This window comes from Cotesia glomerata, linkage group LG1 (genome assembly GCF_020080835.1).
Source record: "Cotesia glomerata isolate CgM1 linkage group LG1, MPM_Cglom_v2.3, whole genome shotgun sequence".
Taxonomy (NCBI): Eukaryota; Metazoa; Arthropoda; class Insecta; order Hymenoptera; family Braconidae; genus Cotesia; species Cotesia glomerata.
Window position 1 is genome coordinate 33,186,936 of NC_058158.1, and position 18,446 is coordinate 33,205,381.

The 18,446-nt window shown below is 28.1% G+C and overlaps 4 protein-coding genes and 1 long non-coding RNA gene across 29 annotated transcripts in view; 4 read left to right on the plus strand and 1 right to left on the minus strand.

The window, feature by feature from the left end:
* Positions 1-18,446, minus strand: part of LOC123269923 (follistatin-related protein 5-like) — a 240,837-nt gene that overhangs the window by 22,482 nt on the left and 199,909 nt on the right. The gene's annotated exons all lie outside the window — the stretch shown is intronic.
* Positions 1,998-2,552, plus strand: LOC123270063. The gene is made up of 3 exons (XR_006510528.1): positions 1,998-2,027; positions 2,092-2,189; positions 2,260-2,552. It is a non-coding gene; the product is annotated as an uncharacterized LOC123270063 (long non-coding RNA).
* Positions 2,828-3,661, plus strand: LOC123270043 (chymotrypsin-elastase inhibitor ixodidin-like). The gene is made up of 3 exons (XM_044735984.1): positions 2,828-2,999; positions 3,062-3,162; positions 3,393-3,661. Exons 1-3 carry the CDS (start codon positions 2,948-2,950, stop codon positions 3,501-3,503), a joined length of 264 nt encoding a protein of 87 aa, XP_044591919.1. The 5' UTR covers positions 2,828-2,947; the 3' UTR covers positions 3,504-3,661.
* On the plus strand, positions 7,508-18,376 carry LOC123269826 (zonadhesin-like). Of its 21 annotated transcripts, none has more exons than XM_044735703.1 (20): positions 7,510-7,609; positions 7,802-7,908; positions 7,990-8,163; positions 8,237-8,407; positions 8,467-8,631; positions 8,712-8,882; positions 8,967-9,137; positions 9,223-9,393; positions 9,479-9,649; positions 9,735-9,905; positions 9,991-10,161; positions 10,759-10,929; positions 11,015-11,185; positions 11,271-11,441; positions 11,527-11,697; positions 11,782-11,952; positions 12,038-12,208; positions 12,294-12,396; positions 12,651-12,718; positions 18,241-18,376. In XM_044735703.1, exons 1-20 carry the CDS (start codon positions 7,558-7,560, stop codon positions 18,328-18,330), a joined length of 2,982 nt encoding a protein of 993 aa, XP_044591638.1. In that variant the 5' UTR covers positions 7,510-7,557; the 3' UTR covers positions 18,331-18,376. The 21 variants fall into 21 exon arrangements, with proteins under 21 accessions (XP_044591698.1, XP_044591638.1, XP_044591622.1 ...); XM_044735687.1 differs by lacking the exon at positions 18,241-18,376 and adding an exon at positions 14,220-14,567; XM_044735738.1 differs by lacking the exon at positions 18,241-18,376 and adding an exon at positions 14,220-14,566 and having other exon boundaries at positions 7,990-8,043; positions 8,288-8,407.
* Positions 15,115-17,004, plus strand: LOC123269980 (chymotrypsin inhibitor). Of its 3 annotated transcripts, none has more exons than XM_044735945.1 (3): positions 15,115-15,249; positions 15,443-15,558; positions 16,803-16,954. In XM_044735945.1, the coding sequence occupies exons 1-3, from the start codon at positions 15,195-15,197 to the stop codon at positions 16,905-16,907; spliced, it is 276 nt and encodes a 91-aa protein (XP_044591880.1). In that variant the 5' UTR covers positions 15,115-15,194; the 3' UTR covers positions 16,908-16,954. The 3 variants fall into 3 exon arrangements, with proteins under 3 accessions (XP_044591880.1, XP_044591889.1, XP_044591872.1); XM_044735954.1 differs by lacking the exon at positions 16,803-16,954 and adding an exon at positions 15,620-15,785; XM_044735937.1 differs by lacking the exons at positions 15,115-15,249; positions 15,443-15,558 and adding exons at positions 16,171-16,339; positions 16,431-16,543 and having other exon boundaries at positions 16,803-17,004.

Sequence of the window (18,446 nt, forward strand, 5' to 3'; positions counted from 1 at the left end):
ATGTCAAATTAAAGTTAAAATAATTCAACAGTAATTTCTTATTTAAATAAATATTCGTTTGATCTTGTCTGTTTTTCAATCATTTTTTTTCACCAGGTTGTGAATGCGTGAGTGACACCGTGAAAAATAAACAGACCAAAAAGTGAGTAAAGAGAAGCAACTGTTCTAACAAATAGAAAGCACTACCAATTATTATTAATTTTTGAAAACAATTTTTCTGATGCAATAAGATGAATAAATATTACCGTAATAATTATTTCGTAATGTTTATACTTTAACCAGTGTCTTATTAGTGAATTCAAAATTTTGTTGACGTAACAAAATGTTAAAAAAAAAATTATCGCAAGTTCTTGATGATTAAAAATTGTAAGCTTCTTGTAAATATTAATACTCCAAATGAAAACAGTAGAATAAAATTAAAACCATGCTTACCATAGTTAAAATCTGTAAATACTAAAGATAGTTTTTGAATAATTAAACAATGTTAAACTTTTGATCTAATGCTAGTTACTTTGAAACTGCGTTATAGTTTTCGAGTTTCATGATCCGCATTACCGTTATCTTTTATTTGTTCGTAGTACTTTGAGGGTTTGCATAAAACAACCGCATTAAAATCCAAATAAGCTTGAAAACTACTTGAAAATAAAAGAATACAAGTTCATGATCACAACTATTTTTTTTTTTTTTTTTTTTAATTATAAAGTTACAAAGTAACAATTAAAAATTTTGATTGCTTCTTGTAATGTTGCTAGTCTAGTTTATAACTTATGATGAATTTTCGTTAGAAAACTATCATATTTAAGAACAGAGTAATCCGGAGAAGGTTCACGGAAACAGAAGATTATTAACCTTTAGAGCAATGTAGTTCTAAAGCAACCGACATGGGAATAATATTCTAGAAGATTAAACGCCAGCCCAATTTCAAAACCTACTAGAACTAATTTTTACTTTTTGTTTAATTGCTCTTTCGTAAAAAAAAAGTTAACGATCTGAGTTTAGTAAAAAGAATTGTGTGTTTATCGACAAAACATTATTCTCTATAAAAATCGCTAATATTTCCATAAAAATTAATTTCATTTATGAAATCAAATGTATTTAAATAAAATAAAATAATTTTTCAAGATAATGATAAAACAATTAATGATTCAACAAATTGATATGTGTACGTCAATTTAATATACATTTCACAAAATTCATTAAAGCTCCAATTAAAATTATACTATAAAATGAAATAGTCATTAAAATGTCTGCAATTAATTCTAATAAGTTTCATTATCAAATATTTAATTGGTAAATGAATACAAAATTCAACACTAAATAAATGAATATAAAGAGTATAATAAACAAAATTAAATTTCAATTAAACAGGATAAAAACTTTTTCGTATTATCGATTAGAATTAAAATTTAAAGTTCTACCGCTATCCATATTATTATTGGGAATCCCTTATAATAATAGATATTTTCATTTTTTGTTTTATGCATTGACAATGACAAGTAATCTTATGTAAGCGCTTTTCAAAGGTTATTTAGTTTGAATTAAGCCATACTGTAACACACCAACAGTATAACTTCACAAAAAATTGTTACAATGCCAAATTTTTTAGCAACAAAACTGTTAGTGAGCATTTTTTTGCTCTTTGTTAGTAAACATACATTCCATAGAATTCAACATTGAGTTTATTTGTAAGATAAATGTAAATATAATATAAAGCTTATAATTTTTTAAGACATGTTGATAAATGTTCTAGGTCATGTGAGACTAACAAAACGTGCTCAGAATGCAGATCATTGTGCGCAGGTACTTAGAAATAAATGGCAGGGCACACTGTCTGGAAGTATGTTTTAATTATCGATATATTTTCTTTTTTTATCATTTTAACACATTTTTTACTGAACTTTGTCTTATTATTTAATCATAAACAAGGAAAAACTATATTATACAGAATTCAATCAGATACGGCTGTCATAAGTTTATCTTTATTTTTTTTCTTTTCAGCATTTTCCTTATCGTTTCTTTGGTAGCTTGTAAGTAATAAATGAATAATCAATAAGTTTAACAATTTATTGTTGAATTTAATTGTTTTAAAAGGTACTTATGCACAAGATTCTTCATGTCAAGAAAATGAAGAGTTTTATCCGTGCGGTACTTGTGACAGTCGATGTTTCCTTGAAATAAATTGTTTAAGAGTATGTATGTTAGAACTTTTATATCACGTATATCGATTGTTGATTAATTTTATTTTTTTTTTTATTTCAGACAATGTGTACAGAAACAATTACAAAGGATCATGTGGATGTAAATCCGGATATGTGAGAAATGATCAACATAAATGTATTCATCGCAGTGAATGTGATTCTTCCATTTTTAAATTGGGAAAATAGAGACAATAGAGGCAATTTAATGGTATATATCGATTAGATTGTTTACTCTTAACTAAAATAATTAGCGGGGAAATACGAACTGTAAATTTCAATTGTGCTAATATATTATTAAATGTTTAAAAAAATTTTATTGTATAAATTTAATTTATCGTATTTTTACAATAAAAAAAAATTTTTTTCAAATGTATATCGTTAGAAAAAAATAAAAACATCGCTATCAATATCGCTAAAAACATCGTTACAAAAAAAAAACATATCAAGTTCAATCTTATCACATCAATGTCACAAGCTTGCAACAAGTTTATCCTAACATTACTTTTTATAACAATACAGATCAATAAAATGAGTAATGGAGTGATTAAGTATAGATAGTGTGTATTCATCAACAGTTAGTTATATACAGTATTGATAGAAATGATCGTAACTTATGTAACTTTCCCACTTGTTATTCATTGCTTAACTAGCAAATATGAGTATAAAAGAATCCTAGAACTGTTGATTTATCAGACTCGAAGTTTTGAAGTATCATAAGAAACTGACGTCAAATCGATTTAAGGGCAAACATGTCTCGAGTTATACTAATTAGCATTTCCCTTATTGTTTCTTTTGTTGTTTGTAAGTAATAAGTAAATAATTGATAAATAATATTTAATCAATGTTTTCGATTTCTTTGAAAGGTACTCATGCGCAAGATTTTCCGTGTCCTGGAGAAAATGAAGAGTTTCACGGATGTGGAGCTTGTGACAGCACCTGCAAATCAGATATAGCTTGTACAATGGTATGTATATCAATAAAAGATTGTTACACGTATATAAATAACTTTGCTTAATGAATTTGATCCTTAAATTTACATTTTGAAACAAACATGATTTTATAATGGATCTATCATAAAAATATTTTTAATTTTTGACAAAAATGTATGGAATGAAAAAAGTAAGCTGAATTTAATGATTTTTCCATTGTAGTAATCCTTAATAAATTAATTACATGTTTTTCGTACTTTAAAAGGAGTGTAGAAGCGGATCATGTGGATGTAAATTTGGATACGTGAGGAATGATCAAAACAAATGTGTTCATCGCAATGAGTGTCATTCTTCCATTTCAAGATTGGGAAAATAATTTCATAAAACATGTCAATTGGATTTTTTATTGTTAAGAGAAATTATTAACTATTAACTAAAAAATCAATAATACTAAAATTACCGATATTTAATTAATAACTTTTGTGTTTTTTTAATAATTTTTTCCTGACCTTAAATATATTTCCAGTTAATCAATCTTGTTGTTTTTTCTTTCGCTGCAATTTCTCGTAGCATATATGGAATAATTATTAAAAACATCTGAATCGAATAATTAAATTCAATATATTCAAATTCCGAGCAAATAAAGGTTTGTTCAAGAAAATAAATTATTCGAGGAAAGTCCAAAGGTTGTTATTTGAGCAGATGTTTTTCTAACTTAAATTATTCTTGTTTACAGAATTGATTAAAATTTTTTATTTAAATTTATACAGAAAACATGCAAGACGCATATTTTGATTTGCATAAAAATATTATGAAAACCTTATCCTCGTTGTGTTGAAATCAATCAAAAATTTTCTCATAAAGACCTTGATAACAATACAAAATATTTATTTTGGTATGATAAACATGAATAACTGTATTATTTTTAGCACAAATTGAGCTAAAAATAATTGGTTTACTTTAAAAAGACTAATATATAAGACTCAAAATCGAGGTATTTTATCAGGTTTATTCGCAAGTTCACACAAGTATTATGAAATGGATAATAATCATGATTCGATTTTTATTGATCACTGTTTTACAGGTTATTCGTAAGGAGTTTATTATTAATTATTTATTTGAATATTTATTAACTTATAGCTTTGGATATTTAATGATATGCATTGATAGATCATAAAACTGCGCCTAGCTAACCGTGCGGTCAATATAAAGTATATTTTGAATGCGAACCATGTAAACAAAAATATGGAAAAAAAAAAAAATGATGTGTATCAAAGTAAGTCGATTAACAACCATGAATTCAGTTGCTGCACTGATAGAAGGATTTGTTTATAGTTAAAAATATTTGTTAATATTTAACAAATCATTTATAAGAGACAACTTTTTAGTCCTTGATAAATATTTCTTAGTATTTAAAAAGATTTATTAACCCGAGTCGAAATTTTATTTTGCTTAAATTCTGTTTCAACCTAGCTAGACTAAAGGTCAGAGTGTGCTAGGTTGAAATAGAGTTTAAGATATAGCGATCTACGTTGAAAATAATTTCTGTTTCAACCTAGTAGCGCCTACTTAACTGCATTTTCAGGCGAGTTAAGGCCGAGGAAGGTTCTTAATAAAACCCTGTTTCATTTTTTTAGAGCCTAGCTGGGCTTGCGCAATATATAGATTTTTGTACCTCAAACGAAAAAGTGTTAGGCATGGTTTTATTAAAATCTATTTCAACCTTATATAGCTAAACCTAAATTGGTTTATATTCATGGTAAAAAAAAAAAAAAAAAAAGATAAAAATTATTAACCAATTGTTAGTTACTTCAAGTTATTATTCGCTTGACGGTCAAGGTAATTATATCTATCAGTAGTGTTTATTTATAATTATACATGAATAATGATTTCGAAATGGAGACAGAATAAATAACGATGAAAACACAAATATCCGTTGAAAAAACTCAGCTTTACTGGGATTCGAAACCACGACCTCTCGATTACGAAGCTAGACTGGATCCCCTCTGCTACTCGAAGACTTATCACTTGGCAAGAAAATTTTTTTCTGTTTAAGCTACAGCTGACAAAATTAAAATTACCTCATGGGATTAAATATTATTATTATTTCTTTTATCATGGTAATTGTTTTTGTCATTATTATTATCAATTTTACAACACCTAAATGCTTAAAAAATTTTGTCGCGAAAATTGCCTAAATTTTTTGATTCTTGAAACTACATGAATACTTTTTGAACACTTTTTAGAATAAGTTGTTGTAAATACGTTCAAATATCTTTTGATCATTTTTGTGTGTTGTTTTATAAAAGCTGAAAGGGTAACTCTAAGATTATATATCTTTTTAGTTCTGCAAAAATAAAGACATGTAAAGAAAATTTGTTTTTAACAATCAGCTTAAAAATATTTGCGATAAAAATTTCTATTGATAAGAAAATTATCTTAATTCAAGAAAAGAAAAAATTTAGATCACAAAAAAACCACTTTGAAGTTTACTACATTATATTAATTTTAGCAAGCGCAAATACACAATGATATATTCAAACTATGTATTGGCGTTTGAATGCGAATAAAGAAAATTGTTTTTTAAATGATATCGTTTATTAAACAATTGATTTTAACTAATTCTGATGAATCCTAGAAAAAAAATTAGATGATGAGTTAAATTATTTTTTTTTACTTTTGCGTCGTAACTTATGTTGGTATTTTTATACACTTTAGCTCATCAATTTACGAATCTAAGTTAAAAGCGTTTTTTTTGTGTAAAGATTTTTTTTTAAACCAAAAGAACATATATAAAAAACATTAATATATCATAGGCTTTAGATTTTACAATTATGTTTATTTTTCAGTCAATCGAAGAAATAGAACTTAAATTGTTATCTCAGTCTTTTTCCTCTTAAACAGAACCATAAGAACTTATATAACTTTTAGCTTTTTTTAACGTACGTACATGAAAAGGTGAAGTATGACGGCCCAAGAATTTTGCCAACAAATTTTTAATTAATTTAAACTTCTTCAAGCTAAAAACAATTTCTTAGCTTAAGAATTTTTGTTCATGACTAAAGATAATTTCATTCTTATTAATTATCTTGTTGCTTTAATGCTCGCCAATCAATTTAATTTAATAGTTAATTTTATATTTTGTTGATGGCAAGTTTTTGATGAAAAAAAAAAAAAAAAAAAGAATTAAATCACTGAAATAATTAAATTTTTTCAATTGTATTTGTCTTTTGGACATTAATATCCATCAATTGATACATTTTCGAAATCATGATAATAATTTTTATTACCATTATTAACTTTGAAAAATTTATAAAGTTTAAGTCTCTGTTTCACCCTAGAAAGCCTACGCGATAAAATTCTCATTAAACCCCAGCTCATTCTTCTACAACCTGATTTTAGACGTATAAGGTTTAAACAGAATCTTAAAATTTAAACTAAACCCCGACTCAATACTCCTCACCCTGATCGCAAGAAGAGTTAGGTTGAAACAGATTCTTAAAATTTAAGCTAAACCCCAACTCAATCCTCCTCACCCTGACATAAGACGAGTTAGGTTGAAAAAGGTTCTTAAATCAGAGCAGCATATGTCTACATCAAAGGAATCAGGCTCTACTAGGTTGAACTAGAGTTTTAAAATTTCGACTCGGGAATATTTAATAAATGAATATCAGATTTATTAAATACAAACAAATCATTTTAAATATGTACTAAGAAATATTTGTTTAATACTAAAAAGTGGTCTCTAATAAATGATTTGTTAACTATTAAAAAATATTGTTTGGTATAAATAAATCCTGCTATCAGTGTATTGATTATAATTTACTAACTTTATAAATTTCAAAGAAGTATAAAAGATCAGGGCGTTGTGAATATAAAACTGGCTACGTTAGTGACACCGACAAGAAGTGTAAATTTAAGTCAGAATATCTTAAGCATTATAATATGATACAATATTTATTTTACATGAAACATATTCTTTGTTTATTGATACTGCCAATCATTGTTCATGTTGATTTTTATAAAATAAATAAATTTTTCCGTTTCAATAATAATGAATATTTTTTATTCTCAAAAATTTTATCTTTCCTAATTAATAAAACATACTGTATTATTAATTTTTAATGATATTATTCGCAAGCTCGATGTTTTGATATTTATAAAAATATTTTGGAAAAATTATCTTTGCATCAGCCTTAATAAAAATACAATATATTTACTTAACTCGTAACCAAACAGGATAAAACTCAATAGGAAGAAAAATTCAGTGGTTGATTTCGGCTAATGTCAATAACGATTTTATCTTTTGCATAAATTAACCTGGTAGAAATTTATTTGCTTTAAACCAATTGGTATATAAGACTTTTAAACTCGAGTTGATTCGTCATATTTTTTTGGAATTTCGCACACGTCTTATCGAGTTTTAAATCATGGCTCGATTTTTATTGATCAGCGTTGTACTCATAGCTGCTCTGATTGTTGGTAAGAAATTTATCATTATCTGTTCTAATATTCACTAATTCATGCTTTTGATATTAAAAAAAAAAATAAACCCTTAAATATATAGAGAAGAAAATTTTTTTGTTTCAAAAAAAAATTTTACTTAAGTTAAGAGTGTTTTGATCGTCCTCATTGATTTTTTTTTTTTTAAGTGAGCCTTTTATCTGTGTACAGGTATCAATGCTTCCAATTGCCAAAAATGTAAAGGCAAAAATGAAGAGTGGAAAAGTTGCGGAGCATGTGACAGTACTTGTAGAAATAAACACGTTGTCTGTCCCAAGGTAAGTTAATTAACAACAATGATCAAAATAAACAGTAACTATCGCTAATTGGTATTGCTAGTAATTTATTAAATTTAAAAGATATGCAAGCTACCCGGATCTTGTGGCTGCAAAACTGGTTATGTAAGAAATTCCAGAAGAATCTGTGTCAAGAAGGAAAATTGTCCCGGACCTAATACTTGTGGAAAAAATGAAGAGTTTTATCCATGCGGAGCATGCGACCAGGGATGTAATTATTTAGCTAAATGTTCCACGGTGAGTTAATGAACTAAATTTTTTTAAAAATATTATTGTTAATTATAATAATGCAATTTTTTTTATTCTTCAGAAGTGTAGAAAAGGATCTTGTGGTTGTAAAAAAGGTTATGTAAGAAATGAAAATAAAATCTGTATCAAGAAGCAAAATTGTCCCAAAACTAATACTTGTGGAAAAAATGAAGTGTTTTACCCATACGGAGCATGCGATCAGGGATGTAACTACGCAACTAGATGTACCACGGTGAGTTAATTAACTAAATATTGTTTATTATAATAATATAATTTTTTTTCATTCTTCAGGAGTGTAGAAAAGGATCTTGTGGTTGCAAACAAGGCTATGTGAGAAATGACAAGAAAATCTGTATTCCGCAGGAAAGTTGTCCCAAGGTTTGTGGAATAAATGAAGAGTACATGCCATGCGGAGCATGCGACCAGGGGTGTGATTACGCAGTCGACTGTATCCAAGTGAGTTTATAAAATATACACTTATTTTTATCGATATTGTAGCTATAAGTTATAATTACATTATATTTTTTATTTCTCAGGGGTGTAGAGAAGGAGCTTGTGGTTGTAAGTCCGGTTACCTAAGAAGTAATGGTACCTGCGTTTTGTCGGAAAATTGTCCGAAAAACCCGATTTGTGGGCCAAATGAAGAGATCAAAAGATGTGGAGCCTGTGACGGTACTTGTAGAGAACCAAGTATAGCGTGTACTAAGGTGAGTTTCATTAATTTGATAAATTGTTAACTGTTAAAAGATGCATCTATTGGTACTCAACTTTACGTATTAATTATTTTTTAGATATGTCGTGAACCCGAATGTGGTTGTATGAAGGGGTACGTAAGAAATAATGGAAAGTGTATTTTGTTGAAAAGTTGTCCTAAAACCCCGACTTGTGGGCCAAATGAAGAACTCAAAGAATGTGGAGCGTGTGACGGTAATTGTGAAGAAAAATATGTGCCATGTACCGCGGTAAGTTTCATTAATTTACTAAAATTTATAATAGTAAAAAAATAGATTGATTGGTATTGAATTTTATATATTAATAATTTTCTAGGACTGTCGTCTACCCGAATGTGGTTGTAAATCCGATTATGTAAGGAATAATGGTACCTGTATTTTGTACGAAAGTTGTCCTAAAACTCCGACTTGTGGGCCAAATGAAGAGATCAAAGGTTGTGGAGCGTGTGACGGTACTTGTGAAGAAAAAGATGTGCCATGTACCGCGGTAAGTTTCATTAATTTACTAAAATTTATAATAGTAAAAAAATAGATTGATTGGTATTGAATTTTATATATTAATAATTTTCTAGGACTGTCGTCGACCCGAATGTGGTTGTAAATCCGATTATGTAAGGAATAATGGTACCTGTATTTTGTACGAAAGTTGTCCTAAAACTCCGACTTGTGGGCCAAATGAAGAGATCAAAGGATGTGGAGCGTGTGACGGTACTTGTGAAGAAAAAGATGTGCCATGTACCACGGTAAGTTTCATTAATTTACTAAAATTTATAATAGTAAAAAAATAAATTGATTGGTATTGAATTTTATATATTAATAATTTTCTAGGACTGTCGTCGACCCGAATGTGGTTGTAAATCCGGTTATGTAAGAAATAATGGTAAGTGCATTTTGTACGAAAAATGTCGTAAAACCCCGACTTGTGGGCCAAATGAAGAGATCAAAGGATGTGGAGCGTGTGACGGTACTTGTGAAGAAAAAGATGTGCCATGTACCGCGGTAAGTTTCATTAATTTACTAAAATTTATAATAGTAAAAAAATAAATTGATTGGTATTGAATTTTATATATTAATAATTTTCTAGGACTGTCGTCTACCCGAATGTGGTTGTAAATCCGGTTATGTAAGGAATAATGGTACCTGTATTTTGTACAAAAGTTGTCCTAAAACTCCGACTTGTGGGCCAAATGAAGAGATCAAAGGATGTGGAGCGTGTGACGGTACTTGTGAAGAAAAAGATGTGCCATGTACCACGGTAAGTTTCATTAATTTACTAAAATTTATAATAGTAAAAAAATAAATTGATTGGTATTGAATTTTATATATTAATAATTTTCTAGGACTGTCGTCGACCCGAATGTGGTTGTAAATCCGGTTATGTAAGAAATAATGGTAAGTGCATTTTGTACGAAAAATGTCGTAAAACCCCGACTTGTGGGCCAAATGAAGAGATCAAAGGTTGTGGAGCGTGTGACGGTACTTGTGAAGAAAAAGATGTGCCATGTACCGCGGTAAGTTTCATTAATTTACTAAAATTTATAATAGTAAAAAAATAGATTGATTGGTATTGAATTTTATATATTAATAATTTTCTAGGACTGTCGTCGACCCGAATGTGGTTGTAAATCCGATTATGTAAGGAATAATGGTACCTGTATTTTGTACAAAAGTTGTCCTAAAACTCCGACTTGTGGGCCAAATGAAGAGATCAAAGGATGTGGAGCGTGTGACGGTACTTGTGAAGAAAAAGATGTGCCATGTACCACGGTAAGTTTCATTAATTTACTAAAATTTATAATAGTAAAAAAATAAATTGATTGGTATTGAATTTTATATATTAATAATTTCCTAGGACTGTCGTCTACCCGAATGTGGTTGTAAATCCGGTTATGTAAGGAATAATGGTACCTGTATTTTGTACGAAAGTTGTCCTAAAATTCCGACTTGTGGGCCAAATGAAGAGATCAAAGGATGTGGAGCGTGTGACGGTACTTGTGAAGAAAAAGATGTGCCATGTACCGCGGTAAGTTTCATTAATTTACTAAAATTTATAATAGTAAAAAAATAAATTGATTGGTATTGAATTTTATATATTAATAATTTTCTAGGACTGTCGTCTACCCGAATGTGGTTGTAAATCCGGTTATGTAAGGAATAATGGTACCTGTATTTTGTACAAAAGTTGTCCTAAAACTCCGACTTGTGGGCCAAATGAAGAGATCAAAGGATGTGGAGCGTGTGACGGTACTTGTGAAGAAAAAGATGTGCCATGTACCACGGTAAGTTTCATTAATTTACTAAAATTTATAATAGTAAAAAAATAAATTGATTGGTATTGAATTTTATATATTAATAATTTCCTAGGACTGTCGTCTACCCGAATGTGGTTGTAAATCCGGTTATGTAAGGAATAATGGTACCTGTATTTTGTACGAAAGTTGTCCTAAAATTCCGACTTGTGGGCCAAATGAAGAGATCAAAGGATGTGGAGCGTGTGACGGTACTTGTGAAGAAAAAGATGTGCCATGTACCGCGGTAAGTTTCATTAATTTACTAAAATTTATAATAGTAAAAAAATAAATTGATTGGTATTGAATTTTATATATTAATAATTTTCTAGGACTGTCGTCGACCCGAATGTGGTTGTAAATCCGGTTATGTAAGGAATAATGGTACCTGTATTTTGTACAAAAGTTGTCCTAAAACTCCGACTTGTGGGCCAAATGAAGAGATCAAAGGATGTGGAGCGTGTGACGGTACTTGTAAAGAACCAAATGTAGCATGTACCTTGGTGAGTTTTATTAGTTTAGTAAATGGATAATAGTAAAAATATAAATTGATTGGTAGTAAATTTTACGTATTCATTATTTTCTAGGACTGTCGTCTACCCGAATGTGGTTGTAAATCCGGTTATGTAAGAAATAATGGTAAGTGCATTTTGTACGAAAAATGTCGTAAAACCCCGACTTGTGGGCCAAATGAAGAGATCAAAGGATGTGGAGCGTGTGACGGTACTTGTGAAGAAAAAGATGTGCCATGTACCGCGGTAAGTTTCATTATATTACTAAAATTTATAATAGTAAAAAAATAAATTGATTGGTATTGAATTTTATATATTAATAATTTTCTAGGACTGTCGTCTACCTGAATGTGGTTGTAAATCCGGTTATGTAAGAAATAATGGTAAGTGCATTTTGTACGAAAAATGTCGTAAAACCCCGACTTGTGGGCCAAATGAAGAGATCAAAGGATGTGGAGCGTGTGACGGTACTTGTGAAGAAAAAGATGTGCCATGTACCGCGGTTAGTTTCATTAATTTACTAAAATTTATAATAGTAAAAAAATAAATTGATTGGTATTGAATTTTATATATTAATAATTTCCTAGGACTGTCGTCTACCCGAATGTGGTTGTAAATCCGGTTATGTAAGAAATAATGGTAAGTGCATTTTGTACGAAAAATGTCGTAAAACCCCGAGTTGTGGGCCAAATGAAGAGATGAAAGAATGTGGAGCATGTGACAATACTTGTGAAGAAAGAATTATGATGTGTACCACGGTGAGTTTCATAAATTTTAAAAATTATTAACACTAAAAATATAAATCTATTGTTACTTATCTTTACATATGATTATTCCCTAGGACTGTCGTCTACCCGAATGTGGTTGTATCGAGGGTTACGTAAGAAATAATGGTACCTGTATTTCGCCGGATTGTTGTCCGCAAAATTCGACTTGTGGGCTATATGAAGAACTCAAACCTTGCGGAGCGTGTGATGGTACTTGTAAAAAACCACATCCGATGTGTACTAAGGTGAGTTTCATTAATTTAATAAATTTTTAATAGTGAAAATATAAATCCATTGGTATTAAATTTTACATATTCATTATTTTTTAGATATGTCGTCAACCTGAATGTGGTTGTATAAAGGGCTACGTTAGAAACAACAAAATGTGTGTGCCTATGTCAGAGTGCCCTATCAAATGCAATAAATAATCTACCAAGAAATATTACACTGTCATATTTATATTAAATATCGACGGTCTAATTAGCAATTTGTCTCTTATAACTCCTTATTTTTTAGAGGGTGATTTTTTAACATTTTGATGTAGCAATAATCCAATTATAAATTATTTGAATGATTTAAACCTAAATATTATATCTCTATTAGATATTAATGATATTAAATGGTTTGTTAAAGTGATAATAAATTTTGAACTAATTGTTTTTTTCGTACCAATAGAAGATTCTATAAAATGGAGTTAGACAATTTGCTAATTAGAACATCGATATAATTTTCTAATAATAGCTATATGTAATAATTACTCATGTTCATTTACATAAAATAAATAAACAAACTTTTCCGTTTCAATAATATTTTCTTTGTTTTTTCTTCTCAAAAATTTCATCTGCTGTTTATTAATAAAACATACTGCATGGTTAATTTCAATTGTATTTATTCGCATGCTTGATATTTTGTTATCTATATAAATATTAAAAAAAAAAATTTTCTTGGTAACAACCACAATGACAATATATTATGTTTAATTATATCGTAGAAAAACAGGATAAAACTCAATATAAAGGCTAACTCAGTGGTTAATTGTTGCTAATGTCAATAACGCTCTTATCTTTACATAAATAAAGCTGCTAATAATTTGTTTACTTGAAACAAATTGGTATAGAAGACTTTTAAACTAGAGTTGTTTTATCAGACTTATTCGTAGGTTTGTACGCGTCTTTTCAAGTTAGAAATAACTATGGCTCAATTTTTGTTGATCAGCGTTGTCCTCGTAGCTGCTCTGGTTGTTTGTAAGAAATTAATCATCAATTATTCGAATATTTATTGAATGATTCCTTGGATATTAAATATGTAAAATTTTTTAAGGTGTCAATGCTAACACTGGTCCAAAGTGTTATGGTCAAAATGAAGAGTGGTACGGATGCGGTGCATGTGACAGTAAGTGTGGAATTAAAGTCAGTTGTGTGCAAGTAAGTTGATAATTACATAATTATTATTTTTAATAATTTATTATTAATACTATTTACTATTTTTGATATATTTTAGTCGTGTAGAGAAGGATCTTGCGGTTGTAAGCGCGGTTACGTAAGGAATAATGGGGTCTGTATTTGGGAACAAAGTTGTCCTAAATCTCCGAAGTGTGGGCCAAATGAAGAGATAAAAGGATGTGGAGCGTGTGATAATACTTGTAAAGAAAGAAATATGATGTGTACCATGGTGAATTTCATTAATTTTTTTAATTATTTACAGTGAAAATATAAATCTTTTGATATTAAATTTTATATCTTCTAGGATTGTCGCCAACCCGAATGTGGTTGTATAAAGGGGTTCTATAGAAACGATGACCTAAAGTGTGTGTCCCTATTACAGTGCCCCATCGAACCTAAACAATAATCTACCAAGCAATGATATAATGTCGTGTTTATATGAAACTAGAATTGAATATATGCGCGCATGCACGAACTTGAATTCAGAGTTTGCACATATTTTTATGCTTATGATATATTTGACCAATCACATTATGAATAAATTGGTTTCATATATATTTCATCTCAATTTTATATCAGGATATTTTTTTTTTTATGGTTATTTTAGTAATTGTTTCTTAAGGTTTATGTAAAATAAATAAATTTTCAAAACTTCCGTTACAAAAAAAAATTACTTGTTTTTTATTTTCAAAAATTTCACCTTTTCTAATCTAATCCTATACATTATTATTACGGTCAAAATTCTAATTATTTAAAAATTTTATATTCATTCGAGTGAAATAAATAGAATTTTTAATGACAAAAATAAAAACTTTGTTTAATATTTTCAAAAATATTATCCGTCCCAAAGAATAAATAAAATGCATTATTAATTTTGATTAAACATACAAAACTAGGATAATTAAAAAATGTAATTTCATCTGTCCAGCGGTAACTGTCCTTGGTATTATATCATGAGATATTAATATTAAATTGTCACACGAAAAAGTACTCTAATTACTTGAGGAAAATAATTTTTCCGTGTGACATAAATTATACGATGATAATAATAAGGACCATGAAAATGTGAATCATAATAAATTTTCCGAGTTGACATACCTCTGCGTATGGTGTGACGTAGAAATAGTAATTATGAATGATAATTATAATAATAACTCACAACTATGAGAGTAATTATTTTTGTGTATGAACTGATAGTAAAAATGGTATATAGGCAGTAGCAACTTCAAATTATCGTTATTTTAATGTAAGTGAATGCATAAATAATTCTATTGACGCAATGTCGCGATTTTTATTAGTAAAAATATTTTTGACATTTTCCTTAATCGGTGTTTGTAAGTTATTAAAAAATTTTAATATTACCCTGAATAAAAAAAAAGTATTGAGACAAAGAAAAAAGTATTGAAAAGTATTGAATTGACTAGAAAACCAATACTTTTCAATACTTTTTTCTTTGTCTCAATACTTTTTTTTTATCAGGGTAGATTTGAATTAATAATAACAATAACTCATTTTTTTAATTTAAAGATGTCAAAGCTAATGAAGGCTGTCATGAAGACTGCGGTGAAAATGCCTTCTGTAATTCCTGTGGTAATCATTGTGAACAATTTTGCTCGAATGACCACCAAAAACCTTGTACAAAGGTACGTTTGATTATTCATAAAAATTTTTATAAATTAGTGAGAATATTTTTTTGTTTCACAGATTTGCCTTCCTCAAGCTTGTCAGTGCGAAGAAAATTTTGTAAGAGATGAATTAACTAACAAGTGTGTCCTCAAAGAAAATTGTTCTTCAGGATAAATGATTGATATGAAAATTGTAATTATTAAATTTATGTTACAGTTAGAATGAGCTAGTCTCATTATTATTATTATACAAAATAAATTATGTTGTAACTGAAAATTTAAATAATTTTTTTCCTTTTTCAACCGAAGTGGAAAAATTAAAAACGCTGGAAATTTTAATTATAGTTTTTTTATATTTGAAATTTATAGAGTGAGTTTTTATTGATCGGCAAATTTGTTGTTAAAATATTGTGAGGGAATATGATCAGTAAACATTTACTATATATTGAAAATAAATACAGGCTTTGGATTGATATTTACACAAGCGTTGCAGAGATTTATTATTCAGAACTTTTAACAAAAAAATATTTTAACTATTTGAAGTCAGCAGCTTAAAAAAAATATTGTTCAAACTTTGTGTTGTTATGTATGTATCCATTATGGATGTATCCATGTCATTTTTTAAGTCAACGAACAAATAAATAAATTTATCTGTTCAATAAGGAAAGAAACTATCATTCTTAAAAAGATATTTATAATAAATCGAAGTAATTGATAGATCAATTGTCCAAGTCGACCATGTCACGATTTTTGTTAGCATCAATATTTTTAATCGCTTCAATGTCAATAATTGAAATCTGTGAGTTGATAAGGTTTTGTTTTTTGTTAATTTTGTTTTATATAATTTAAACTTCTATGCTTTATAGTTATAATTTATTCTGACTTTTAAGGTGCCAGAAAGAGAACTTGCGATAAGAAATGCGCCGCACACGAGATGTGCAATCTTTGTGGAAACCATTGTGAAGTTAAATGTTCAGAATGGCCCGTCAAACCATGTCTCAGGGTAAACTCTACATAGATTGAATTGAACTTAATATTTTTGATTTTAGTAAAAAAATTTTTGATTTAAGGAAATTTTACTTGATTCAAGAATTTTTCGTCTTTATTCAAGACAATTACCCTCTTCAAAATTATGTTCTTGGTTCAAGAATTTTTCTCTTAAATCAAGTTAACTTTTTTTTCAGTGTATGTTCATACGCTTACATAATAATTAGTGCATAAAAGTTTATAATATGTTAAGAATTATTTAATTTCGTTTTTAGATTTGTGCTCCTCCGACTTGCGTGTGCAAAAAAGGTCTTTACAGAGATGATCACACTGAGAAATGTGTTCCACATAATAAATGTTCAGTGCATTCGAAGAACTGACCCTACTATTAACACGGAGTATTTAAAATATTTAAACATTACCATTTAAAAAAAGTTTCGAGACTTGAAATATTTTCAAAATTTATCACTTGTAATAATATTTACAAGTAAATCTTCAATGCTTAGATAAATGTTTTTATATTTTAATTGGTGATAATGAAATGCAATTTTTTATTACAATAAAAAATATTCATTTTATTATTTATATTTTCATAATTGTTAATTTTATTCTGGATGATCAAATAAATTTTCAAAAAATAATTATTGATTGAAGAATAAAAATTTTAATATAAAAAATATGAAGTACTTGACAATGGCGTGGAATTATTCTTTGCACGCGTTCGTGACAGATACCGATAAATAAAAGATCGGAGAGATTGCGCGTTGTTTATTGCAGTAACTGGCGCACATCCTTATTATTTATTGTTCATTATTCTTTTATATCACCTATCACACATGATTAAGTACGATAATGTTGTTGTTCATACCTTACCAACTAATTGTTTACACAGGAAAAAAAAACGCAGATAATAATGATTCATTACAATCAAACTTACGTAATAAAAAGTTTCCTCGTTATTTATCATTACTATACAGTTACAACTGTCTTTAAATTAAGTGTATCAGTAATCATAACCATAGTTGAACTTTTTTTATAATCATACAATTAATAAAATATTTTCACTTTATTTTAATAGTTATCAACTATACTTCTAATGTTAATAATTCTTTAATAATAGTAAGTTTATTTAAAATATAATAAAGTAAATAATTTTTTTTTCTAAATGTAATAAATAATTTGTAGAAGTTTCTCTATAATTAATAAAAGATCATATTGTGTAGATATGTGTGCATTATGACTCAAAATTTAATATTTGATTATAAAACATGATAATTATTTTTTTTATTTTTTATAACTGATAGTTCTTTCAAAGTAATTAAATATCTATTTTTATTTAATCCTCTGACGTATAAAAGTCGCGTGTAGTTTGTCTAGCTATCAGTTGAGTAATTGCAGAGGTACACAAACAAGTTTTATTTGTGTAAATAAAATATAAAATGACACGAGCATTAATTTATATTTTCGTTGTTGCTTTTGTCATTTGTGAGTAACATTCTATTTAATAAAAATAATAATAAAAAATAATAGTTAATAATTGGAAAATTTTCAGGTACTACAATGGCTCAAGAATGTGGCGAAAATGAAAGATACTATTCTTGTGGATCGTGTGACACAAAATGTAGCGACCCAGGACCGATGGCTTGTACCGATGTAAGCATTGTGATTAAATTTAAATAATTGTTCATTATTGTTACTTATAAACTTTTTTAGGATTGTCGTCCTGGAAAATGTGGTTGCAATGCCGGTTACATCAGAGATGATAAGAGTGGAAAATGTATAGAGCCAGAAAATTGTTCGTGAATAATAAAATTATTTTAAAATAAATAAAAGTTATTATAGCAATTAACTTTTCTTGAATTATTTTATTCTATGATAATATTATGGTGACTTAATTGAATTATTCAACACATGTTAAT

Coding starts and splice junctions, on each gene's coding strand:
- LOC123270043 (XM_044735984.1), top strand. CDS start 2,948: ATGTCTCGAGTTATACTAATTAGCATTTCCCTTATTGTTTCTTTTGTT. Junction 3,000..3,061: donor TATTGTTTCTTTTGTTGTTT/GTAAGTAATAAG, acceptor TTTCTTTGAAAG/GTACTCATGCGCAAGATTTT. Junction 3,163..3,392: donor CAGATATAGCTTGTACAATG/GTATGTATATCA, acceptor GTACTTTAAAAG/GAGTGTAGAAGCGGATCATG.
- LOC123269826 (XM_044735687.1), top strand. CDS start 7,558: ATGGCTCGATTTTTATTGATCAGCGTTGTACTCATAGCTGCTCTGATT. Junction 9,906..9,990: donor AAGATGTGCCATGTACCGCG/GTAAGTTTCATT, acceptor ATAATTTTCTAG/GACTGTCGTCTACCCGAATG. Junction 11,186..11,270: donor AAGATGTGCCATGTACCACG/GTAAGTTTCATT, acceptor ATAATTTCCTAG/GACTGTCGTCTACCCGAATG.
- LOC123269980 (XM_044735937.1), top strand. CDS start 16,279: ATGTCACGATTTTTGTTAGCATCAATATTTTTAATCGCTTCAATGTCA. Junction 16,340..16,430: donor AATGTCAATAATTGAAATCT/GTGAGTTGATAA, acceptor CTGACTTTTAAG/GTGCCAGAAAGAGAACTTGC. Junction 16,544..16,802: donor CCGTCAAACCATGTCTCAGG/GTAAACTCTACA, acceptor TTTCGTTTTTAG/ATTTGTGCTCCTCCGACTTG.